Source organism: Tupaia chinensis, unplaced genomic scaffold (genome assembly GCF_000334495.1).
Source record: "Tupaia chinensis unplaced genomic scaffold, TupChi_1.0 Scaffold000101_1, whole genome shotgun sequence".
Lineage (NCBI taxonomy): Eukaryota > Metazoa > Chordata > Mammalia > Scandentia > Tupaiidae > Tupaia > Tupaia belangeri.
In genome coordinates this window covers 8,970,325-8,997,212 of record NW_006159565.1, presented here as the reverse complement: position 1 = coordinate 8,997,212, position 26,888 = coordinate 8,970,325, and the positions used below count along the sequence as shown (strand labels likewise).

General features: G+C 38.6%; 1 protein-coding gene across 3 annotated transcripts in view; it reads left to right on the top strand.

Annotated features, from left to right (window-relative positions):
* The window catches only part of SPTLC3 (serine palmitoyltransferase long chain base subunit 3), a 161,539-nt gene that overhangs the window by 10,405 nt on the left and 124,246 nt on the right, over positions 1-26,888 (top strand). For all 3 annotated transcript variants that reach the window (XM_014585987.2, XM_006143659.3, XM_014585988.2), the window contains exon 2: positions 25,590-25,775. In XM_014585987.2, coding sequence (XP_014441473.1) covers positions 25,590-25,775 — 186 coding nt within the window. The remainder of the gene's footprint in view (positions 1-25,589; positions 25,776-26,888) is intronic.

The following is a 26,888-nucleotide window of genomic DNA, read 5'->3' as shown; positions in this document are numbered from 1 at the left end:
TCATTCACTGTACATCATTACAACATACAAAATGAGATTTTTCCATCCAGAATACACTGTATATTGGCTCAATCAAGCACATCAATATATGTGTTATGTTCAACAAATAATTTTCCATTTCTCATTTCCTGTATATTTTGCTTTTTTTTCCCATCCTTGATTCCTTATCTCTCACCCTCTGCCATCTCCCATCCCCCTCCCACACTGTCTCTGGTATCTATAGTTGCTTTCAATGCCTTTCCTCCCCCACATTTTATTGATTCACTAAAGATCTTAATTAATCTAAATATTTTGATATGGGGACAAGTGTATGGCTAAAAAAGCCAAACACAATGTTCCCAAATTTCAGCAATAGAAAAGCACCATTACTTGAATATTTCCAAATCTGAAGTATAATTATCTACCCCGAGGAGAACTATAATTCATTGCATTGTCTATAAAGAAACACCTGGATCAGTCTGTTCAGGTGTTTTATTAATTAAAAGAGCACACATTTTAAAAGTAGATTTAATCTTTTAATTTTATTAATTAAAATAACATACACTTTTAAGTATATTTATTACCAAATTAATTTCACCTACTTGGTAAAATCTCCTAGAAAATGGTTCCCTTCATTTTTTGTGAATGAATAATTAACATTTAATCATCAATAACAATTATTATATTTATTGTTTAATTATTATTAATTTAATAATTAACATAATTGTTATATTTATTATTTATTATAATTAATAAAGAGGATGGGAGGAGAGAAGTGTGAGGAAAGACATTAAGGAGAAAATTAGTGAAGCAAGATATTTCTGGAACACAGAAATGAATTATCTGTTGATGATAACGTGTATATGTATAGTATCCTCACTTGAACTGGTGTGAAATGTATTCATGTTGGAAAAATTTACTATACAAGCTAGGTGATGTTTAGTGACTGAATGTATAAAATAAAATACATTTTTAAAAAGGCAAAAATGTAGATCTATTACATTTATTTTGAAATACTACTTAATGTAATTTTTTGCTAAGAATGACTACCTTTTTGATAGTAGACCTGAAGCAACATATATTTACTGTATTCTAAAGTGTACCAACATGCAAATTTATGTGAGAAGGAACTACTGCCACAAAGACTGTGGCCAGGAAATTTGCAATTAAATATTTGAAAGGAAACACTGTAAGCATAACTCAGTGAAATATTCACAGTTTTTCTCCACAACCTACTTCATCCTTCACAGTCTCATCTGAATCCTGCCCTCCTAGAGTTTGGCCATATTAAAGATCATTTGATCACAGCAGAGTTTGAGACTAACAATGCTTATAGGGACTGGCAGGACCTTGTGCAAGACAGTGGGAAGTGGAAAGAATGGGTTTAACTGGGGAACCAGCAGATGGTGTAATAGTTACATCACTGGACTCTCACATAATTGACCACAATTCAGTCCCAGACCTGAAGGCTTAAAATGCCAAGGGGAGAATGGAGGAGAAGGGATTGCAGCATGACCATCCACCCTGGGAGGTGATTTCTCGCTTTCTGTCTGTCTCTCTGGCAAGCACATGTGCCCTATAGCAAAAGTCTCTCACTTGGGAAAAAAAAAAAAGAATGGGTTTAACTGAACAAACCCCAGTGTTGCTAAGAAAGAGAACAGGCACCCTCTTGACAGGTTTTCTGATTTTCAAAAGAAACTGGAAATCCAAATCAGGGAGAAAGAATCTCCTGATTTTTAAATATTGCCATCTAATTTTTAAAGATACACTGCACATGAATTTCAAAGAAACATTGCTACCAGACACCAACTTGTAGCCGCTAAACCATAAATAATGTGAGGGAAGTAGACTAAGAAGTCTTAAATAAAATGTTATTTGGGCCAGCAGGTGGTATGGAAGTTAAGACACTTGACCCACATGGTTGACTGTGTGGTTTGAGTCCCAGAAGCTTACAAATCATGCTGGATACATGTCCAAAATCCCAAGAGGAGACTTCAGCTCTCGAGAAGGAATTGTAGCATGACCATCCTCCCGGAGGGTGGGAGATGATTTCTCACTTTAGCTCTCTCTCTTTGTATTTTTTTAAAGGCAATAGATTAGTCTTCCACCTTTACTTTCCTAAGTTGTTATACTAACAGGGTCCTAGAATGTGCAAGTTTGAGGAACTCTCATGACCCACTATATATACTATATAAATGTATATACTTGACTAATTCTGGTTTCACATTAAGTCTCAGAATGTCATAGACCTGGCAATACTTATCAGCCATCTTTCAGACTTCACAGGAAGTGATAAACAAATCCTTTGTTAGTTGATACATTCGCAGAGTCTGATCACAACTATTAGTCTTTAGGGCTTGTGTAACTGGGCCCTCAAAAGTTGCCCAATAACAGAACTATGTGCATATTTTGTTATTCTTTTTAACTATGAATTATACATGACTCTTCTTTCTTGCCATGTGGTTGTTAGCTTTTAAGAGGTCAAGAATCCTTTCTTTTTTTTTTTTTTTTAAGAATCCTTTCTTGATAGATACTTTCTATAGAAAATGAGTATGGCCATAATCACAAAATTTTCTATGTATTGATTTCCTGTATCCCCCGACTTTGTCAGATCTCTGAGTTATAATCTTTAGTTCTGATATGTCTTTATTAATTAGGTTATAGTACCCATAATCTAAGCAGAAAAACCAGCAAATCAACTGTTCCAAACAAGACAATTGATCTACCAAGGAGAGAAAGCCACTTATAATTCTAAGCGATTCAAGCAATGAGCTTCATGCATCTTACACACTTATTTAAAAATTGTATTAGAATTTTGCATTCTACTCCATAATATATTCATATTTTTTTCACTGTAAGACCACTTTTATAACCTCCCTTAAAACTTTGAGTAAAACTGAACTCCTCAGATAGATATTTACATGGTAGCTTTTCACACCCCAGCTCCTTTTGGGATTTCTGAGAGACAAGTGAATCCTGTAGGAGCAATGACTACAGAAAGATCACTAGGTTTTGTTTTTATGTTTGTTTGTTTTTTGTTTTGTTTTGTTTTGTTTTGTTTTTTGAAGCAGTTTTTCGCTATAGGGCGCATGCACTCGCCAGGCAGACAGAGAGAGACATAGAGACAGAAAGCGAGAATTCTCCCTTCAGGGAGATGGTCACACCGCAATCCCTTCTCCATTCTCCTCTAGGGATCTTGGGCATGCATGCACACGTGCCCGGCGTGAGTTTCAAGCCACTGGGTCTGGGACGCGAACTGATGGGAGTCCAGCGACATAGCCATTACGCCAACTGATGGTTCCCAAAGATCACTAGTTTCAAAATCAGATAGAACTGGGTTCAAGCAGCGAACTCTGCCACTGACTCTTGAGCCATATTGGGCAGGTCTCTGGTTTATATAGCACAAGATTTAGTGAGATAGCACATGTGAGACTTCCCCAAATATCAGGCATGTAATATATAATTGACAAATTATAAATACCGCCCATTAAAGTACCCTATAGCCTTCTCATTCTCCTCACTGATATTATTAAAATGAATCAGGACAATGCCTGGTGTAGAATAGATGCTCAATAAATGATCATCATAAACACTTGAATCTCTTCATTGAACAGTAACTTCTTGAATCTTCATTTTATGTGGTCTTTCAGTGGTACTTCACACAAGTAACAATTCCTTCCTCATTAAAGCCTTTTCTTCTGTTGGCTTCCAGAAAGTTCTTTCCGTGCAGTTTCCATTCTTTGTTCCTCCTTTTTTTTTTTTTTTTGAGAGATTTTCACTGTAGGGTGCGTGCGCTCGCCAGACAGACAGAGAGAGACTAGAGACAGAAAGCGAGAAATCACCCCCCGGGGGGATGGTCTCGCCGCAATCCCTTCTCCTCCATTCTCCTCTCAAGATCTTGGGCACGCACGCACACGCGGCCGGCGTGAGTTTTTAAGCCACCGGGTCCGAGACACGAACCGCGGTCGACTACATGGGAGTCCAGCGACATAGCCATTACGCTAACTGCTGGTTCCCTGTTCCTCCTCATTTTTATGACCTAGGAACAATGCAGTGACTCGTCTCAACCTTTGCACATTTTTGTTCCTCATGATTATTTCATCTTGTCCCTCATGATGTAATAAGCATTTTTAACTGACTTCTTGATACTCACACACATTTATATACACCCAGAGTAGGCACTTACAATTGCCTACTTGACCTTTCCATTTGATAACCAAAAGGTGTCTCAGACTTAACATAACTGAGCTTCTGGTACTCACAAACCTCTTCCACTTACAGGCTTTCCCATTTCCGTAAATGGCACCTCTGTCCTTTCTGTGGTTCATACTAAAACCTTTGGATCATTTCTGACTTTTCTCTTTCATTCTGTTCTACAGTTCTCCAGCAAATCTACTGATATTTTCTTATCTTCACATATATCAGAATCTATATCAGAATCTGACCTCTCTTAACCTCTCCCATAGCACCTTGTCTCAGTCACTGTTTGACTGAGCTGAGTCCTAGAAATGAAGCAAGGCAACTCCATACAGATTCTTTAAAAGTTTAATATTACAGGGTAACTTATATTTTTCTTTTTTTAGCATTTTATTTTTAATTTATTTATTTTACATTCATTCACTGTATATCATTGCAGCATACAAAATGAGTTTTTCCATCCAGAATACACTGTATATTGGCTCAATCAAAGATATTACCATACATGTTATCTTCAACAAATAGTTTTTCATTTATTTGTTTTTATATATTTTACTTCTCTTTTTTCCCCCTTGATTCCCTACCTCTCACTGCTCTCTGCCATTTTCTACCATCGCCATTTTCCACCCTCCTTCCACACTATCTCTGGTATCCACAGTGGCTTCCCATGGTTTTACTTTTTTTCCACAAAAGATCTTAATTTTATTGATTTTATTGATTCACAGAAGATCTTAATTAAATTAAATACTTTTGATAGTAAGTTCAGTTGATATAAACATATCTGTGAACACGTGTCTGATTTTAGGCATTAAACTCAGCGAGTAGAATGAACACACTATAAAGTGGCACCTAGCTAAGGCTATATAGCTTATTGTAGTCATTCTGTTTTTTATTTATCTTTTATTTCTTATGTATTTTTTTTAATTTCAAGAAAAGCAGTTTTAGCTTTAATAAATTAAAATAATGTTTAGAAAAATTTGCTCAAGATGTAAAGCTGGGAAAAAAGGCTAGGATTCTGTTCAAATAGTAGATAGGTACTAAAACCTAAAAAAAAAAACAGATATGGACAAAGCTAAAATCTAATAACAAGTGCACTATAATTTTCTTTTGAAATATTTTTTTCTCTCTCCATTCCCCCTCTTAAAATAACTTATTTGAAAAAAAAATGCTCACAAATATTTTGCAATTTCAGAGGTGTCAGGAAGTAAGAAAAATTTAATTTATGTTTCAATTTCAAAAAAATAAAAAAAAATGCTCACAAATATTTTGCAATTTCAGAGGTGTCAGGAAGTAAGAAAAATTTAATTTATGTTTCAATTTCAAAAAAATATTAACAAATTACTGAACCTATCAACAGCTCAAAAAAAAAAAACAAAAATTCTTAAAACTGGAAGACAAAATATGGAAGAAAATCAGTAATGTTTTAGTCAAAAGTCATAAAATTCTATTTTACCAGTTTAGTCTCATGTAATTAATCTCTCTTCTTTTGAATTTGCAGGGTCCAATCTTTTCATTTATTTATTATTGATATTTCCAGACTTGTCCCTACTATTAAGTTGGCCATTTTTTTTTCTTCTTTCTGTCTGTCTGCCTTTAGTTGTCTTGGTATAGCACACCCTCCAGAATAGCACTTCCATCAGAACTTCTTGGAGAGCTAGTCTGGTGTTGGTAAATTCTTTCAGATTTGGTTTATCTGAGAATGTTTTTATATTTTCTCCTCATATGAAGGATAATCTTTCCAGGTATACTATTGTTGGTTGAAATTTTCATCTAAGACTTTGAATGTATGTTCTCATTCTTTCCTTGCTTGCATTGTTTCCAATGAGAAGTCCAACATTAGCCTGTTGGGATAAACTTTCTAAGTAATTTGATATTTCTCTTTTGCCAATTTTTGTAGCTTGTCTTTGTCTGAGGTTCTGGCCAATCTGGCTATGATGTGCCTTGGAGAGGATATCCATCAGTTGATTGTATTTGGGGTTCTTTGTATTTCTTGGGTCTGGATATTTGAATGCCTCTCTAGATTTGGAAAGTTTTATTCCAGGATTTCATAGAAATCAATGCCCTTATTAGTTTCTTCACCTTCTGGGATACCAGTTATCCAGATGTTTGAGTGTTCAATGGTATCTAGTATTTCTTGTATATTATTCTCATATTTTGGGTTATTTTCTCAGTCTTTTTGGCAATTTTTTTGCAGGTCAGAGGTTTTAGATTTGCCCTTCAGCATGATCTAATCAGCTTTTAATACTTTCAAGCGAGGTTTTGATTACCTATATTACAGCCTTCATCTCTAACAGCTCCATTTAATTCTTTTTTATGATGTGTATTTCTTCTTCCCTATCGTGGAAGAAATTTCTCATCTCCTGGAACTCATTGTCTCTTTTCTCTTGCATCTCCTGGAATTCATTGTCTCTCTTTTCTTGCATCTTGATTTGTTTTGTCACCATGAAAATTCTGAATTCTTTATCTGACATTTCCATGAGTTTAATTATACTGTCCGTGGATGATGGAGGGTTGTTCTTTTCCCTTGGGGGGGAGAGATTTTCTTGGTTCCTTATAATTCTTGTGTCTCTGCAGTGATTTCTGGTCATCTGATAGATTATGCTTCTTCCTAATTCTTTGGAGTTAATTCTGAGTGTTCAGAGGTCTGCAGGAAGAGATGACCAGCAATTTCTCTGCAGTTTTGTTTCCCTAATGTTCACCAAGCAACCTGTGCTTTTGTCGTTGGAATTAGATAGTACAAAGGTCTCCCAGTTTCTGGGAAGAACAGGTGCACCTGGGCTGAGCTGCGAGGTTTCAACTGAGAGTTCAAAGGTCTGTGGAAGGAGATGAGCTGCGCTCTCCCTTCATTCAGCTCCGTATTTCTCCTGTTGCTCATTTTGCAGTCTCTCTTCTCTGATTTTTAGTCATTTGGTGATGTATTCACCTCTGTCTAATTTGTTGGAGAAGGTTTCTGCAACTGTAGCAGAGACTCTTCAATTAAAGGAGCAGGGCCCACCTCAGATATAGATGAATTCTGTCTAGGTATTTGGGCCTAGAAGGGACACAGAGTAACTTATAAAATGAGAGAAGGATCCGCAGAAGTTGATTCTCAAATATGTGCAGCTGCAGACTCTGCTCCACACTCTCCCACAGTGAACAGAAATTTTTAAAGGAGCTGAACACAAGGGGTAAACTTTGTTGGGTGGAGGGGACCATCTGAGGGAGACGTGAAGGAGACTACCAGTCTTTCTGCTAGCCTTTCTGTTGTTAAAGAGCAGTGACTCAAGCTGTTATCTCAGTTAAAGGATCTGAATACTGCACCAAGTGAGACCTTAACTCAAGAAGAATTCCTACTCAGGGTTAGTAAAAGATCATTCTAGGGCACAGTGAGAAAGTGGAAGTCACAGATGGAATCCATTTGGTTCTCTCAGACAGCCACCATTGCCTTTCACCTTTACCGTTCACCCTGGCTCCTTTCTCTGTGTTTCAGTTGCATAACAAACCACCTCAACACTTAGGGATCTGAAACCCTAACCATTTTATTATGCTCATGGATTCTGCAAGTGTGAAATTCTTTTTATTTTTTTTCTTTTTTTTGGAGAGGGTTTTGCTATAGGGTACGTGCGCTCACCAGAAAGGCAGAGAGAGACAGAGAGACAGAAAGCGAGAAATCACCCCCCAGAGGGGATGGCCACATCACAATCCCTTCTCCTCCATTCTCCTCTCGGGACCTTGGGCACGCACACACACGCGCCTGGCATGAGTTTAAGCCACTGGGTCCAGTACCTTAGCCATTACGCTAACTGCTGGTCCCTGCAAGTGTGAAATTCTGGAAAGGCACAGTGGAGACAGCCCTTCCCTACTCTGTTTTGTCTGGGGTTTCCAATGGGTATAATTCAATCGACTGGAAAGGAACTGTTGGGCTGGGAAGATCGACCTTTCTGATGGCTTTCCCCCATGTTTGCCCATTGAGCTGGGATGACCGAAGGACCAGACAGGCAAGGACTGTAGACTGGACTGAAGCAGTCACAGTAAAGTGCACCAGGTTCAAAGGAAAGAGACCACTCACCCCTCAATGGGAAGAATATCAGTGAATTTCTGGACGTGTTTTAAAACTGCCGTGCCCTGCTTCTGCCTCTGCCCTCTCCTCCACCACCATCTGCAAGACTTGTGAACAGTGCAGCCATTGATCTTGTTGAAATGAAATCCAGAGATGACACTCTTCTACTGAAATATTTCCATGGCTCCTATTTCACTCAGAGTAAAAGCCACAATCTCTACAATGGCCCATCTAAGGCTCCATGGCTCTGTAGTCTCTGACTCATCTCCTGCTGCTTTCCCTGATCTCACTCTTTTCCAACCACTTGGACTCCTTATTGTTCCTTGAACTGGCCGGGATTGCATCTTCCCATCTGCAACATTGCCCTCCACTTCTTTCTATCTAGAACACTTGTGCCCAGACTTCCACATAGCTCCCCCTTCCTTCCATTTAAGTCTTGACTCTGACGCCGCCCGAGTCTCTGTGGAACTTAAGGTCATGATTTTTTCTAAAATTGCAAACTGCTTCTTTTTCTACTTGTTTCCCTTAGCACATGACACCATTTGCACACATGTGTGCATGCACACACACCCCTACACACATGAACACTCACATACACACTTTTTTTTATTTCCTATTTTGTTGTCTGCCTCCATCCCTAGAATGTGAGCTCCACATGGACTGGAATTTCCTTTTTTTTTTTTTACTACTGAATACCCAACACCTAGATCAGAACCAGGACATAGTAGATGTTCAATATTTGTGGAGGGACCAACAGATGGTTATGTCTCTGGACTCCTAAATGGCCAACCATGCTTTGAGTCCTGAACCTGGCAGCTTGAAACTCACACCAGGTGCATGTGCTTGCATGCCCAAAATCCTGAGAGAAGAATGAAGGAGAAAAGATTATGGCATGACCATTCCCCCCGGAGGAGTGATTTCTCACTTTCTTTCTGTTTCTTTCTGTCTCTCTGGCAAGTACACACTTCCTATAGTAAAAATCTCTCTCTTAAACATTATGAGAACATAATGTCTGATTAAGGGATAGTTAGAAAGAGGTCCATATATAACTATATATGTAAAAGCAAATATGTGTATGTATGTATAATGTATTTGTACATCTGTGTATATTTCATTTTTAATGTAACCATATTAACAGTGAAAATATTAGCAAATGTCTTCAAAGAGTTATAGACCAACATTTGAGATGGTTAGACTAGCAAAGGGTTAAAAGGTAAGAGTGGACTGCTTTTCTCCACTGCTTTTACATATTATGAAAATTAAAATCAAAGTCTACTACATTTACCAGATCTTACTTCCTTGAAAATTGAATCCCTTTTGCTTCCTTTTCTCATCTGAGTCTAAAGTTCAGACTCAGGACACGTGTCTCTTTTCCTCTTACTACTGATGACACTATTTGGAGTTAGTTGAAATGTGAAGAAACTGAGATTCAAGCTAGTACCGTCACTTGTCCAAGTTTCCAGTCAAGAACAAGATGTGCCTCTGTCTAATTGGTAGTTTCTAGTGCCTCTACAAACCTTTTAAAAACTTATTTGGAGACAATACACTCATTTTTTATGGGGACTAAATATGTTATTTATTGGGTTGTCAGAAAAGTCATGATTCATTTTTTTTTCATGGAAAAACACAGATAAAATGCTTCCAACAACTCAAATTTTTTCTTTATAAAAAATTTTCTATAAGGTGAATGTGCATGCCAGAAAGAGAGAGAAGGAAAGTGAAGGAGAAAGCAACTCTCACAGGGAGGATGGCCATGCTTCAATCCCTTCTCCATTCTCCCCAGGATTTGGAGCACACATGCATATGTACTTGGTGTGATTTTCAAGTCACCAGTGCTGGAACTAGAACCCTGCAGTTGGCGATCTGGAATCCAGATGCTCTAACTACCACACCACCAGCGTACCCCACACTCACTTTCTCTCACAGAACCAGAAACAAACTACACAGGAGCTCTCAGCACTGACACTTTTTCCAACTCATGGAAGTGGTTTGGGGTACCTGGAAAAATTCTAAAACAGATGTATATGAGGGGTCGATGCATAAGTTTGTAACAAAAGAAGCTGGCCTTTTCTCTAAGGAACCATGTCTCCCGTGGTTAATGCTTAACAAGCCAACTGAATTAGGTGCCTATCAATCTAGTATAGAATTTAGAAATAAAAATACTCCGTGGTTGGCTCTGTGGAACTGCGAAAGAGAAGCCAGATCCTATGTAATGACTGTGGTTCAAATTCCTAACTTGGTCAGCCTGAAACATGCTTGGCATGCACATGACTGCCCAAGATCTGACAGGCTAGAGGATTGGAGCAAGAAGATTCCAGTATGACCATACCCTGAGATGAAGTGCTCTTATTTCTCTCTCTCTCTCTGGTGCATGCACATGCACTCTATCATAAATAAAGAAAAACATTTAAAATACTCCACATTTTGTCCTAAGAAAAATAATTCAGTGACTGAAATAAATATCACAAACATCAATCTTCTTATGTTAAGAGTAATACCAACCTCTATGTCCCAATCAGCTGACTCATGCCTTTCATCATCCATTACTTCAGGCTCAGTAATGATGTGATAGCTAAAAATGAAATTCAGGTAAAAATCTAGTAAAGACTAGCCTTGCATTGGGAGAAGTTACTTTTTTCTACATTATATGCCACATGATAAAATTAATCGGATAATTGTAACTATGACCATAGTTATTATCAGATTATTTGGAAGAAAAGAAAAAAGTTATTGTGGGGTCATATTTTCAGTAAATTGGTTATTTGGAGACAATATACTTGTTTTTTACAGGAACAAAGAGTTTCCTGGAAAGTAAAATGACATGTGCTGTGTTCCACTGAGATAAAATATTTTAACCTGGAAACACCTTTAACTAGGCAATCTCTGTAAGAATATACTGTGTCTTCAAAGGCTAGTAAAAGATGAACCAGGTTATATGAGGCGACAGGCAGAGAAGAGGTGTGGGAGAGAGGCAAGGGAACTGGGTGTGTGCAACTGGAGCCAGTTTCTAATAAATACACAGAGAAGGGAGCAGCAATTCAGTCCTCGCCAGATATCTCTCTCTCTCTGGGTTGGAAGGTTTTCTGTTTGTGCATGTAGCTGAATGGCACACCCTCTTTGATCTAGCCTCAGGGGTGAGGAAGTTGTGGGTGTAAATGAATTACAGTATTTCAGCATCATTAAGGTGCAAGAAGAGGGACCAGCAGGTGGCATAATTATGTCCACTGTTGGACTCCCATGTAACTGACCATGTTTCGAGTCCCAGACCTGGTGGCATAAAACTCACACCAAGTGTGTATGTGTGCATGTTCAAGATTTCAAGAGGAAAATGGAGGAGAAGGGATTGTGGCGTGACCATCCCCCCCCGGGGGGGGCTGATTTCTCACTTTCTGTCTCTCTGTCTCTATCTCTCCTTTGAGCGCATGTACTCTATAGCAAAAAATCTTTTAAAAAGAAAAGGTGCAAGAAGAAAGTGGTTTATTTTTATTCAAAGAGAAAAACCATTGTTTGTATTCCAAGTTTAGTTTATTGAGCTCAGCCAAATGACTCCCAGAACTACACTGTGTGTGCCTCCAGGAGCCTCACCCTTGTTATAACTCATCCATGAGTCATTGAATGCCTGGCACCTTCAAGAAATGCCAGCTTGGGAAAAAAGAAAAGAAATGCCAGCTGTAATACATCACACTATGATGGCAAAACACGCTTCTGCTCTTAATTCATTCCTGTGCAGAATACGAGATGCTACCCTTCTGATTTCTGGTTCGGGTCAAAATTCCACAATCAGCTGAACAAGCTGGCTTCCTCAATTCTCCTTCCACAATGAAAATGGAAGATATTTCTAACTAACCACACACAATTGCTATAAGTCACTGACTGTGGGAACTCCCTGAAGACTCCAGGTATTGTTCTTCACTTACCTTCCAAGGGCACTTCTAAAAATGTGTATCTGATCAAGTCAATATGTGTTTAGATTCTTCAGTGACCTCTCTTGTTAGGATTGTTCTGATGAATGAATGAGCGAATATATTAAGTTGATTTACCAGCCCCATATTACCTCCTCAGTCTATTCATCCATTTATTCACTCATTTGTTCATCCGATATTTATTAGATAATTACTACATGTCAGATGCCATTTTAAACCCTGAGATACTAGCAAAAGACAGAGTATCTGGGACCTCTTCACTGATAGTCAGCTATCCTGTCCACTAAGGTAGTCACCAACCAACCATATGTAGTTATCTAACACTTGAAATGTTTCTACTGCAATTGAGAATCTAAATCTCTACATTTATTTAATTTTTTATTATTTAAGTTTACATGCAACTAGCCACATGTGATTAGTGATGATTGTTGATTAATAGCACAGATCTAGAATATGCAGTTAGGGACTGTGTCCCTCTGGCCCATCACTGTGTCACCTAGATCTAGCAAAGCAGGTGGCACAGACTAGTGCTAAATACATATCAATGAATTCATTAATGAATGAACAAGTGCATAAATAAGGAATATATGATCAAATGTCTTTTTTCCCCTTTACTACTAATATGGCACATAATTGATGAGCCCATTGGATACTCCTTGCTCTCTAGCCTTGAAATGTTACATTTTTGTGTGCACATTTTATGTCCTTAGTAAACATGAGCTCCTTGGGGATGGGAGCTAAAGAGAGACTATCTGAATGAACCTTCCTGTGCCCAACACAAGTACATGTACATGGCAATCAACCTTCCCACAAAATGTTTGCAACCACAAGTACCTACCTGGGAAGAAAGATTTAGTCCCAATACCGCTTTGGGAGCTAAAGAGAGACTATCTGAATGAACCTTCCTGTGCCCAACACAAGTACATGTACATGGCAATCAACCTTCCCACAAAATGTTTGCAACCACAAGTACCTACCTGGGAAGAAAGAAGATTTAGTCCCATTACCGCTTTATTTTTGAAATATGCTCCAAACCTTTATGGCTCACAGATCTAACATCATGCTTCTTTCTGGCTTCAATCCTGGTGTCATAGAGTTGAGAGATTCAGCTTAGTCCTGGCTTTTCCTGCTTTATAACCTTGGGCAAGTTGCTAACTGCTCTTGTGTATCTCTTATTAAATGAAGATAATTCTAATTCTACTGCAGATATCTACCACTTACCTCTCAGGAATACTATGTAAATAAATACGATCATGTCCATAAAAGCTTTTGAGCACTTTAGAGATAAGCATTGTTTTCACTGGCATATTATACCTGATCAAAAAGATGATAGTTATTCTTAGAGTTATTAAACCACTGGTGAATTGCTTTTTCTTGATAATCAGGATAACTTAATAAAGGCTCTGTGTTCTTCAAGTGAGCCAGCTGGTTAGGAAAAAAGAATATAATCACTGCAGGTGGTACAGGCTAGCCACTTAATTTCAAAGTAGAATTATGTCCAATGGTCTTTGAAGCCTCTGTTGTAGCTCCTTCCCAGATTGGGTCTAGTTCAAAAATTTTTCTGCCCTACATTTCTCCTGCTCTTCTAATAAGGGAGCATCCCAGTAAAAGTACAGCTTTCATTCACTACTACTTGTAAAAGAAAGTCTGTCTACTCTGCCATAGAAAGCCTTCAATTATTCAGTTCCAGTGGTCTCTGTCTCCAAGTGTGTACCATGTGACATTCAACTAAAGATCCCTACAAAGCCCTCACCACCCATTTACACCCACCAATGGGTACCCATGATGGTCCTCCCATCCTGGAATGTCCCCTTTTCTTTCTCAACTTTCCCAGTCTCATTTCTTCATTTCTTCAGCAATATTCAGTGAGCACTCTACTAGACTCCTCCATGCAATCCTGCTCTTTCTGTAAATCTTTCATTCATCATTTTGCTGCACCCTCCAGAAAGCCAGCGATGCTCCTCATGGGCTGCCCTGCATTGTTAGCTAACCTTTCAGGTAACAGAGGAGAAAGACAAGATGATAGGAAACCAGCTTACCCTCTCAAGCACGAAACTGATACATCAACAGAGAGAAAGAATTGGAATAGCTAGTACAGAAAGAACATCATCCCTCAAGAATTCCATGCTTGTAACCTGTTTCATTCTGACTTCTGGAATCACTGAAGCCTAAAACTGTACTTTTTTCTATCATACACCATATAATACAAAGAGATACTAAAAAAAAAAAAAAAAAAAAAAATCAAGAATCAAGAATTAAGTCCTTGACTAGTTTTATTTCCTGGTTTAAACTTCCCTAGACTTAAATTTGAATTTTGAGACCAGCAGTTAGTGTAATGGCTATGTTGCTGGACTCCCATGTAGTCGACCGTGGTTCACGTCCCGGACCCAGTGGCTTAAAACTCACGCCAGGCGCGTGTGCATGCGTGCCCAAGATCCCAAGAGGAGAATGGAGGAGAAGGGATTGCAGCATTGCCATCTCCTCTCGGGGGTGATTTTTTCGCTTTCTGTCTCTCTGTCTCTCTCTGTCTGTCTGGCGAGCACACGCGGCTTATAGCAAAAACCTCTCCAAAAAAAAAAAAAAAATTTGAATTTTGTCAGTCCATGTGGGACTTGACACTGAAGTTTTCTTAGGACCAGCAGTTAGTGTAATGGCTATGTTGCTGGACTCCCATGTAGTCGACTGCAGTTTGTGTTCCGGACCCGGTGACTTGAAACTCACGCCAGGTGCATGTGCGTGCGTGCCCAAGATCCTGAGAGGAGAATGGAGAAGGGATTACGGCATGGCAATCCCCCCTGGGGAGTGATATCTCGTTTTCTGTCTCTCTGTCTCTCTCTGTCTCTTTGGCAAGCCCACACGCCCTATAGCAAAAACCTCTCAAAAAATAAATAAATAAATAAATAAATAATACATTTGATATGTATGCTGGGTTTCCAGAGTTAAATGATTTTTCACTTCAGTTATTTTTAATAGAATTTAATGAGTTGATTCAATCAGCAAATATTTATCCAGCACCAACCATGTGTAAGGCTTGTGCTGACAACGGAGATAGAGTGATGAACAAAAGAAATATCTCCCCTAGCTCTGACATGCTAGCTTTTGTACTTTCAAATCCCCAAGAGGGAGCAGAGGTACACAGTCTTTTCAAAGCCCCCTTTTTGTTCACAGCCATTGCTAGAGGGCACTTTGAAAATGCTGTTGTAAATGATGGCTGGATGTTAGAGTTGCCCAGCAACAGCAGAGTTGAGGAGTCAGGATGGAGTAAAGAGGCCACCCAGCAGGTTATTGCCATGGTCCAGGAGAAAGGTAATGCGTATCTCCCCAGAAGTTCTCAATTGGCTCTTGGCAATCTTTCTGTCAATTGCTGTTACCCTTACGGTTCCTTGTCATTCAACCGTTTTGTCAATCATTTCCTCATTCATGAAACCTTTCCTGCTTCTTCCAAACAGTATTAGATATATCTTTTGCACAGTTGCAACACAACCTTTAACATCTCTTCCCAGTACCATTTGTCAGCTTCAGGTCTGTCTGTGCCTGGGCCTGTCTTGTCTCTCAGCAGACCATTGAGTAACACAGACACAGGTGAGGTTTGGTTTGATGTTGAAATAAGAAGAAAATAAGAATAATAGCAACAACAAAATCATTCAGGTAGACTTAATGCTAGTTTTGATGTTGTATCAAAAATAAATTTTAATCTAAGTTGCCTTACATATTAGTTTATCTCCATGGTCTGAACAATTGAGTTGGCAGAGTAACTCAGTATGTTCTACTTCAGCTCCCCGTACTTGGGTTCCCTAAATAGGAGATTTCCACGTGTGTTTTATCCTGTGCAGTATCTTTGTATTCTGGGGTCTGTCAATGAACTGCCAACATGCTAATTATTAATTATACCAGGTGTCTTAAAAAAATAAGTAACAGGGAACCAGCAGTTAGCGTAATGGCTATGTCGCTGGACTCCCACGTAGTTGCCCACGGTTCGCGTCCCGAACCCGGTGGCTTAAAACACACTGGGCGCGTGTGCGTGCGTGCGTGCCCAAGATCCTGAGAGGAGAATGGAGGAGAAGGGATTGCGGCGTGACCATCGCCCCTGGGGGGTGATTTCTCGCTTTCTGTCTCTATGTCTCTCTCTGTCTGTCTGGCAAGCGCACGCGCCCTATAGCGAAAATCTCTCTCAAAATAAATAAATAAATAACAGAAATAACGGGGTCAGCAGATGATGTGGTGGCTAAGGTGCTGGATTCTCATATGGCATACTTCATGGTTTGAATCCCAGACCTGGAAGCTTAACAATCATGCCAGGTGCGTGTATGTGCTTGCCCAAAATCCTGACAGAAAAATGGAGGAGATGGGATTGTGGCATGGCCATCTCCCCAGGGGAATGAGTTGTCTCTTTCTCTCTGTCTATCTCTGGTAAGCACACTCACCCTACAACAAAAAATAAATAAATAAATAAAATAAAGTAAAATAAAATTATTAGAAAGACAAATTTATCAAATGGAAATGTATACATATAGAATCAGATTTTACATTCTAGGTATAATCAACTGTTTTATTTGTGAAGAAATTATCTAGGCTGAGACACGAGTTTCCAAAAGGTAGAGACTTCTACTCTCCTAACTCACATATCAACTTTCATGATTTTGGTGTTGCCTGACTTGTATAACTCCAGCCATTTCTATTTTTCATTCCAAAGTATTTTAGAATAAATGGCATCTTTGGAATCAATAAGATGCTCAGATATTTTACAGTACAAGTATAGGATTCTAATGAGGAAATAAGTGCTTTGAATTTTACCTAACATTAGGCTGATGATTAAAAAATTATGATAGCAGTGAGGAATTTATTCTTACAAATCAAAACAGGACACTCTTTAACCAGAATGGGTTATAGGCATAAAGAATTTTAAGTATTCCAGTTGTGCGAGACATCCATTAGTTCTGCCCCTGTCACCCTGACATTTAGCCTATGATTTTTGTCACTCCCTTCTGTGAAGAGGAGCAAATGAAAGCCTTTCAGCTGCAATTAGTGAAAGACTCACATAAAGTAAATTAAAGTTTTTGCTATTCACACATAATAAAAAGTATAGAATTGGGTGGTCCCTGGTTTGTTGATTCAGTGACTCAACAATGTCATTGAGGACCAGTGTTTTGTATCTCTTCATTCTACCATCCTCTATACATAACCCTTGTGGCAATGAGGTGGTTGCAGCAATTTTAGAAATCTCAAGCAGATACATATTTGGGGAAAAAAAAGACATTTTTCTTTCTTCTTTTTTTAATATATTTTTATTCCTAAGTAAAGCTTTTCTCAGAAGCCACCAGTAAATGTTGCCTCAGTTTCCATTGGCCAGTTCTAGACCACATAGCCATATCTAAACCAATCATGGGCAAGACCACTGTTGCCTATCTTGGATTAATCACATGTTATCCTCTGCGCCTGGAAAAGTGTCATCTTCAACTGAACACCAAAATTCTTTCTGCAATAAAGAGAGTTCGGGGTATGGCAGTAACAGGGGGGAGGGTAACCCACAGTTCCTGCACCACATACAAACCCCACTGGTGGATCTCTTTGAAAGGAGAATTTGTGATCCTATAAAGACACTCAAGTCACAGTGTTTCAGTTCATGAAGCCCAAAATCACACCCCATTCTTTGTTCTGTTTACTTTATAGTAATGACAGCTGTACTGCAGGACTTGTTTGGGATTTTTTTTTTTTTTTGGCAGTCTTATGGCAAGGTGATGGGATATTTACTGGAGATTTTTTCAATATAGGCACTATGGCTATAACTTTTTTTTACTAAGCACTGTTTTAGCTATTCTAAATATTCTAAATAAGTCTCTTATTCTGTATCACTCATAGTGACTCTGTTTCCCCACATAAAACCTAATTGTTATAGGTTTCCCATAGTGCCTGTATCCTTAAAAATTTGTGTTCTTTCTCAGCGGAGGGTCTCTGAGGACAGCACCACATTTATGCCAACCCTCAGTCATATCGTGGAAGATTCTGCATACATTACAGAGATCTCCTTCCTTGTCTCCAGGACACTAATTTTCCTTGGAATCAAAACTGGAATGGAAAATGTATCTCTAATGATGATTTCATCATCCCAAAACTAAACTTAACCCCAAACTTCCTGCACTTATAGGTTGACCAAGGTCTGGCAACCCTCCTCAATCTCATCTTGACTTTTCTTTCCAAGAACTGGCCCAGCAATGTAATGAGATGTGTCATACTGCACGAGCAGCCTTGGTCTCCAAACCCAAGTTTGCTTGTGAGTGGGTGGTTAATCTGCCGAATCAACTCGGTTTCAGATTTGCTCATTCCTTTTTGTTAGATCCTAGAACAGAATAAGGGTCTAAAGCACATATCTGACCAAGTGCAGCTGAGACATAGTCTGGCATTACTGTCAGAATAGTCTTGTGTGCTCTTCACCCCACCTTCCTCACAGAGCTTGGCTCCAGGAATTACACCACCTCTTACCTGACTTTCCAATTACTCTTAATCTATTGGATACTCTTCTCAACTCCTAAATACACTCAGTATTTTTTTAAACATATCCCCTCACTGTTAGTATCTAAAGACACCACATTTCCTCTGTTCTGCTTTTCACTACTACACTTCTTCAATGAGTAATCACAACCCTCTATCCCATTGTTTCCACAACTCCCTCTCCTTAAATCCCTGCAGCCTGTTAAAACTGCAGGGATAAGAGGTTGAAAAAAAATCACTTAAGTTTTTCTCATGAGAATCTCCATACACCATGTTTTCTTCTCAAGTTCAGTATATTAACCTGCACTCTTCCCCCTTGAAATGCCCATCGCTTTCTCCGCTCTCACACTTGCCATCTTCTTAGTGGAACCTCATTCTCCCACTTCTCCCTATGTGCAGGTATTGACCAAGGATCTATGTATATTCTCCTTCCTTCCCAACTAGATTACAGAAAGCAAAATCGTCTATTTAACAGTTTTGTTTATCATCTCTACTCAGAAGACTTAATGAAAATGATAACATTTAATGAGTGCTCATCCTGTGGCAGGTACATGCATACGGTATCTCATTTAACTGACAAGACAACCCTTTGAAGACCATTTTACACTTGAGACATTTGAGGACAAGAGAAATTAACTTACATAAGGTCACACAGTCAGCAAATGAATGTGTCTGGATTCGAACCCAGGCATGCCAATTCTCACTCAAATCCTTTTCACCATTGTGCTGCATCTACCATTAAGGCTAACTGAATTGGCACCACCTTCAGGAAGCCATTCCTGATTGCTCAAGGTGTCCATCCATTTGTGTCACTCTATGACATTCTTTTTGGGTGGAGATTATTGTCATTTGTACCAGCTGCCTTTACACACACACACACACACACACACACACACCCACACACACACACCTGATTGTAGTATGAATTTTTAGAGAAAGAAACTGTATGAGAGAACTTCAAAAAAGTTCATGGGAAACTGAAATCAAAGTGTGAATTTATTTTGGTGCAAAAATATTGAAATCTAGGGTTAGATGGTGGCACAGTGGAAAAATGCGACACTATGCAAGACAATCCCACATGTCAGGAAAGTTCCTGGTTTATCAAAAGGCCTTCCTAGTGACACCAGGTACATGCTTGCCCATCATCTTGGCCTGGATCAAATCTGGGGAAGATAGAAGTGTTGAGACCCTGTTGGGGGTTCTCACTCTATGTCTCTCTTACTCGTAAAATGTATTTTTTAAATCCTCATAGAGTTTCAAAATCTATGCCTTATTTTAAGATACCATTTTCCACAAACCTCTTGAACACCCCTTGTGTTTTTTTATTTTATGGCCTCTCTAATGTTAGGCTAGGACAGCACAAAATAAGCAGCCAGCAAAAGAGCTCCTGCATTGAGTGGAAAAGTAATGGTCTGTGAAGGTGGTTACCCCTAGCATATCCCAGCACTGTTTCCAGACATGACAGGACTTGAAGAAGTAAACAAACCCTGGGGTGACACAGTGTCCTCAATTACCAGGCACTCTGGGCAAGTGGCTCTGGATCTGCTTATGTGTAAGGTTCTGAAAGAAAAGATAGAATAAGCCCAAGTGTTTTGCATGTCACAATTCTGTGTCTGAAGCAATACGTGCTTAATTAATGCAAAGTTATTAAGCAAGATTTTGTGCTTGATTTATTTCAATAGGACAAAAATCTCATATTTCAAAATAACTTTCCAATATCAGATTGAGAAATCCTTGCCAAAAGGTGTAATTGGATTTTAAGTAAAAAAACAATGTCCCTAACCATCTGTTTAAAAACGAACTGTACATTACCAGCTAATTTTGTTCTCCACGAAGTAATATCATTCTCTGCCAAATAAGAGAAATTAAATTATGTTACCTTAAAAACACATGAAGTACACATGCGCCATTACATTAAATTTTAAAAGAAATTCATGCATACATCCTTGAAGTCAGCCAAAGGGGTTTGTTTGTGAACAGGCTAAATCAAGAATCTGAGTTCACCCACGTGAGTTCTCTTTACTAACCTTTCTTCTCATGTGATACCCATAAGAGCACTGTGCACCAAAATTTTGTCCCGAGTCTTTTGCTCTTCCCTTCCCTCTCTATGATTTGTGCCTTATCACACACATCTTCGACTCTAGCTTAAACTAGGCATCATACTAGTTGACTCCTAGATTCACTACATCAGTTAGGTCTCTTCTCTTTTTCTGAATCCCTAGATACCCTCTAGACAATCCAATTTCTATAAGCAATCATCATCTCCAACTTAGCCTGTCCTGTGCAGGCTTAATGCCTTTCTTCCCTCCAATAAGCAACTCTTCTTTAAATTCCCTTTCTTGTCAGCAAAGCTGTACTGCACCTTGCAGATAACTTTTCATTTTCCTCTTTCTTGACTTCATACATAACCAGTCACAAAGTTTCATCAAATCTTTCTTCATGAAGTTCTTAGCTCATTTTGATAGAGTCTGGACAGCTCCAGCAATGAAGCCAATTGTGTGTGCACATGATGTGGAAGGAAACAGGGTCTTAACTGGGTCAGGAGGTCACCTGAAGTGCTTGAGACAGATAAGAGTCGAAAGGTCAATGTAGAACAGAGCCAGGGAGAGGAGCTAGAGGTTGGTGATGGAATAGTGAGATCAATCATCTATCAGAGATATAGACCAGTGTGAGGCAATAGTTAGTGGAAGGTTAAGAATTCAGGAGCAGGAACTGGGCCAACCTCGTTCACCTTTAAAATCCTAGAGTCTAACACATTTCCTGCTCAGGGTAGGCACCCAATAAATGCCCCATATACAAGGCGAGATTATGAGGGGTATTCAAAGGGTTAATGAAAAATTCATCTCTTGAATATACTGCATAATTTCAATTTTTTTGCACCAAAATAAACTCTTACTGTAATTCCATATTTCTATGAACTTTTGAAGTCTCATATAACTTCTAACTCACCTTTCCCTCAAGATCTCATATTAAAGCAATGTTCTCTCATTTCCATTATTTTGAACCATCAGGGAGTGTTTGGGAAAGACATATTAGACAGGAACAATATCCGTCAATGTAAGTTTTGGGCATCTATAGAGGGTTTTGGTGTGCATATTTGGGTGTCTACAGAGGTAACCTGATAAATAAGGAAGAAAATAATTTTAATAATATTTAATAATATTTTATCTTAATTTAAGTGTTAGACATCATTACACAAAGATCTGGTTTTTATCTTAATTGCTTTAAGAACAAGTAGTATGAACCCACTCTGGGCTTGGTTAAGGCAGCTAGATCTCACATGGCCAACCATGTCATGGATTAGAGTCCCAGATTCAAAAGTCAGAGAAATACTCTGCATGTGTGTGCCTGCATACCCAAAATCCCAACAAGAAGAAGAGATGCCACAGAAGGGACTGTGGCATCACCATTCCCCATGGGGGGGCAAGCACTGCTCTCTTCTCTCCCTCTTTCTCTGTCTCTCATGAACACAAACACCCTCTAGCAAAAAAAGTAATGTAAAGTTCAAAAATATTAATCTGCTAGACTGATTTATGTTTTATGTATTTGTGGCTTGGGATAAAAATTTTAATGATTAAGTCAAAAACCATTCCAAAAATGCTGCCGCTCAAATAAGATAGAGTAAATAAAGATGAGATGCTCTGCAAGAGTGCATTGGTAGCGGTGATAACAAAGACTATAAGAATGATAAAATGATATTTCTAATGAACATGACCTAATATATAATACATCATTTAAATATATATGTTAAAGCTAGATTAATACATTAAATATTGGTTGACATTTAACAATTTCTTTTTTTTTTTTGGAGAGGTTTTTGCTATAGGGCGCCTGTGCTTGCCAGATGGACAGAGAGAGACAGAGAGACAGAAAGCGAGAAATCACCCCCCAGAGGGGATGGCCACACCACAGTCCCTTCTCCTCCATTCTCCTCTCGGGATCTTGGGCATGCACACACACACACGCCCGGCGTGAGTTTAAGCCACCAGGTCTGAGACATGAACCACGGTTGACTATGTGGGAGTCCAGCAACATAGCCATTACGCTAACTGCTGGTCCCAACATTTAACAATTTCTTGTAAATCACTAGAAGTCAAAAATTTCAAGTAATCCTAACATTGTATGTGGATCATCTTATTGAGCAATGGAGGATCTTTAGACTTGTGTTTCTGGAATAAAATAATGAATATATAATTATTTACTAAAGAATAAATGTAAGCATTGGCATTATAAATGATTTATTCACTTATCTATTGAGCACATCTATTGGTTGAAGTGCTATGTGCTTATCAATTAAATAATAATCAGAATGGTTTGGTGCCAAAAGTCTATTTTCTATTAGAATGTTTAGACCTTAAATAATAAAGAGTTTTTTGCTTTTTGGTTCTTTTGTAGAGGTTTTTACTTTAAGGTGTGGGCACTTGCCAGGGAGAGAGACAGAGCAAGTGAGAGAGAAAGTGAGAAATTACCCCCAGGAGAGATGGTCACACCACAATCCTTTCTCCATTCTCCTCTTGGGTTTTTGAGCACACACACATGTGTGCCTGACGTGAGTTTCAAGCCAATGGGTCCAGAACTCACACTGTGGTCAGACATATGGAAGTCCAGCAACATAACCACTATGCCATATGCTGGCCCCAAAAATGAAGTTTTTAAAGCCCATTTTATGGGGCTGGCAAGTGGCATGGTGGTTAAAGGCGCTGGACTCCCACATAGCCAACTATAGTTCAAGTCTCAGACCTGGTGGCTTGCTTTCTCACTTCCTCTCTCTCTCTCTGTCTCTCTGATCAAACTGGAAAATAATAATGATAATAATAATAAAAGTAAATAAAATAATTCTTTAAAAATTTTATAATGAAAAACTTCAAACATATAGAAAAGTAGAAAAAAATACAATGAATACCCATATAACCTCCATCTAGATTCTACAGTTTAACATTTTCCCAAAGCTGCTTCATTAATATATAAGATTATGATGAACCATTTAAAAGAAAATTCAAGTTGTTATAATATTTAACTCCTGAATAGGATAGTTAACAGTGTTAACTTCAGCATGTATCTTTAAAATTAAAATATTCTTATAGCAATACTTTTCATTAATATTTATAGTCTGCATTTGAATTTAAACATTTGTTTCAAATACATCTTTTTCATCTATTTTTTTTCACACAAAAAAATTTTAAAAACAGTATCCAGGGGACCAGTAGATGGCATAATGGTTACATCGCTGGACTCCCACATAGTTGACCGCAGTTCAAGTCCCAGATCTGGCAGCTTAAACTCATGCTGAGGCATGTGTATATATGCTCAAGATCCGGAAAGGAGAATGGAGGAGAAGGGTGGGTGATTTCTCACTTCCTGTTTCTCTGTCTCTCTCTGTCTTTCCAGTGAGCACATGTGCCCTATAGCAAAAATCTCTCTCAAAAAAAAAAAAAAAAACAGTATCCAATGGAGAAACATACTGCATTTGGTTGGTTTTTCTGTTGCTGTTTCTTGTTTTTTATATGTTTAAAAATATGTATTAGACATTCTGTCACTGTATATCATTACAGCTTGCAAAATAAAATTTCTCAGTATAAATACACTGTATATTAGTTCAGTAAGATATTATCATATGTGTTGTCAACTGATAATTTTCCTTTTTTGTGTCCCCTAAATGTTTTGCTTCTTTCTTTTTCCCCTTGAATCCCTTCTTCTCACCCACTCATTTCCCACCCTCCTCTCACACTCTCTCTAGTATCCACAGTTGTTCTCCATGATTTTATATTTCCCAATCTTTCAGTTTCTGCCATAGAGTGCAGACATTGAGTATATATTAAGTGGGGACATACAATGTCTGGCTTGCTTCGTTTATCAGTAAACCTTACATATTTGTCTACTTTCTATCAAATGCCAAGGAAATTGGCTCCACTCTTTTTTGAGATTGGCTTTCTAAAAACACAAAACTAGTTGTCAAATAGAACACTCTACATTTTAGGTCATCTTATTGTTTTCTCATAAAATCATTGACCATGTTTCTGTATCCCAATATTTCTTATAAAATTAGTTAGATATGAGCGTTTGACCAAATTCAGGTTAAATATTCCCTGTGTAAAAGTATGTACTTTTTTTGTTTTATTCATTCATTTTTTTTCCATGAATGAGATAGACAGAGAGAGAGAGAAAGGTAGTAAAAGGACCCTAAATAGAGTCTTCATGCTACAGTCTAACCCCTAGCCTGCCCCATGCGAACATGCGAGCATCTGGTGTCTACAGGAAGACCTTAGGACACAAACTTGGCACATTGCATATGGCCTGATCAACCCAAAGCCCTGTGTCCCCACTGTACCACCCACTGCTGCTTGTGTTACATCATAAGAGCATAGAGTGGCTGATGGGTCCAACGTTGATGATATAATTTGATAACCTGGTTAGGGTAGTGACCTCAGGTTTGTGATTAAGGTAATTAATGTCACACTTTGACATTTTGCCAAAACCCTATTCCTCCTTAACTTGTCACCTCATAGTCTGAGCATCAGCTAAATTCTTGCTTAAGTCAATTATTTTATTAAGGATTATAAAGTAAAATGTGCATTTCTGATTTACTATTCAGGGATGACTTTCTGTTTTTTTCCAAGCAGCTTTTACAATCTTAAATATGTTCTTTGAGGGACCAGCAGATAGTGTAATGATCATGTCATTGGAGTCCCAGACTCGGCAACTTAAAATTTACACCGAATGTGTGTGCATGTGTGCCCAAAATCCCAAGAGAAGAATGAAGGAGAAGGGATTGTGGCATGGCCATTCTCCTTGCGGTGTGGGGAGTGATTTCTTGCTTTATATCTCTCTGGAAAGTGCACATGCCCTAAAGCAAAAACTCTGTGAAAGAAAAAGTTCTTTGAAAATTAAAAAGTTGAAAGTCTAAAATTTTAAATATCATAGAATATTTATGCTAACCTTGGATTTTTCTTTTGTGTTTTCAGCAAAATGGGAAGCCACATTGTTATGATAAGCTCATTGTTGAATCCTTTGAGGAGGCACCTCTTCATGTTATGGTTTTCACTTACTTGGGATATGGAATTGGAACCCTGTTTGGCTATCTTAGAGACTTCTTGAGAAACTCAGGAATAGAAAAATGCAGTGCAGCTGTAGAGCGACCAGAACAAAAAGTGAGTATGAGCACCTCCCTGGACCTTTGTCAATGCATATTTTCAAAAGCATCTCAGTAGTGGTAATGCAGGAGCAGAGCATAGAAAGAATAAGTTGCTCAGGAAGTACTCAGGATGAATGTCATTCATCTCTACTGCCAGACTCCAACACTTATATGTTCATAAGCAAGCTTTTATTTTTAACAAACATTTGTTAAGCACTATCATCTGCCATATATAAACCTAAAAGTTTTCCCATGTTTAATATTTAATGGTTAAAATAATTGCAAGAGATAGGTTTTAAAATACCATTTTGAATATGAGAACTTTGAAATATAAGAGCAAGGGCATCTTGATGGGATTATACTTTAGTCTTCTAGTAAGCAGTATATTACTTCTGCCCTCTCTTGAAATAGGAGAGTGCTTCTGAGTGAAATGGAACAGTTTTATTTCACCTATGTCAGGGTTTTTCAACTTCAGCACTACTAATATTCTGAACTGGATAATCCTTTGGTGTGGGAAGTTGCTCTGTGCTTTGCAGAACTTTTAACAGCATCTCTGGTCTCTAACTATTAGATTAGTCATTAACAACTATGCACAGACTTGTGACTACCAAAAATACATCTGGACATTGTCAAACATTTCATGGGAGCCACATGGTTCGGGGTTCATGTCTGGGACATCCTTGGGCACACCAGGCATGCCTGAGCATGCCTGTGATCTGAGATTGGGATGGAATATGACATGAAAGCTCTGTTAGAGGTGCCCCTCTTTTTTCTCATGGAAGAAATACATTTTAAACATAAATTCTTAACGTCTCAGGGGTACAAAGTCATCCATGGCTCAGAACGACTGATTAATATACCTTTTTTTTTTTTTGAGAGGTTTTTGCTATAGGGCCATGCACTCGCCAGAAAGACAGAGAAAGAGAGACAGAAAGCGAGAAATCACCCCCCTCAGATGGGATGGCCATACCACAATCCTTTCTCGTCCATTCTCCTCTCGAGATCTTGGGCACGCATGCACATGCATCTGGCATGAGTTTAAGCCACTAGGTCCAGGACTTGAACCACGGTTGACTACATGGGAGTTCAACGACATAGCCATTACGCCAACTGCTGGTTCCTCCCCCCC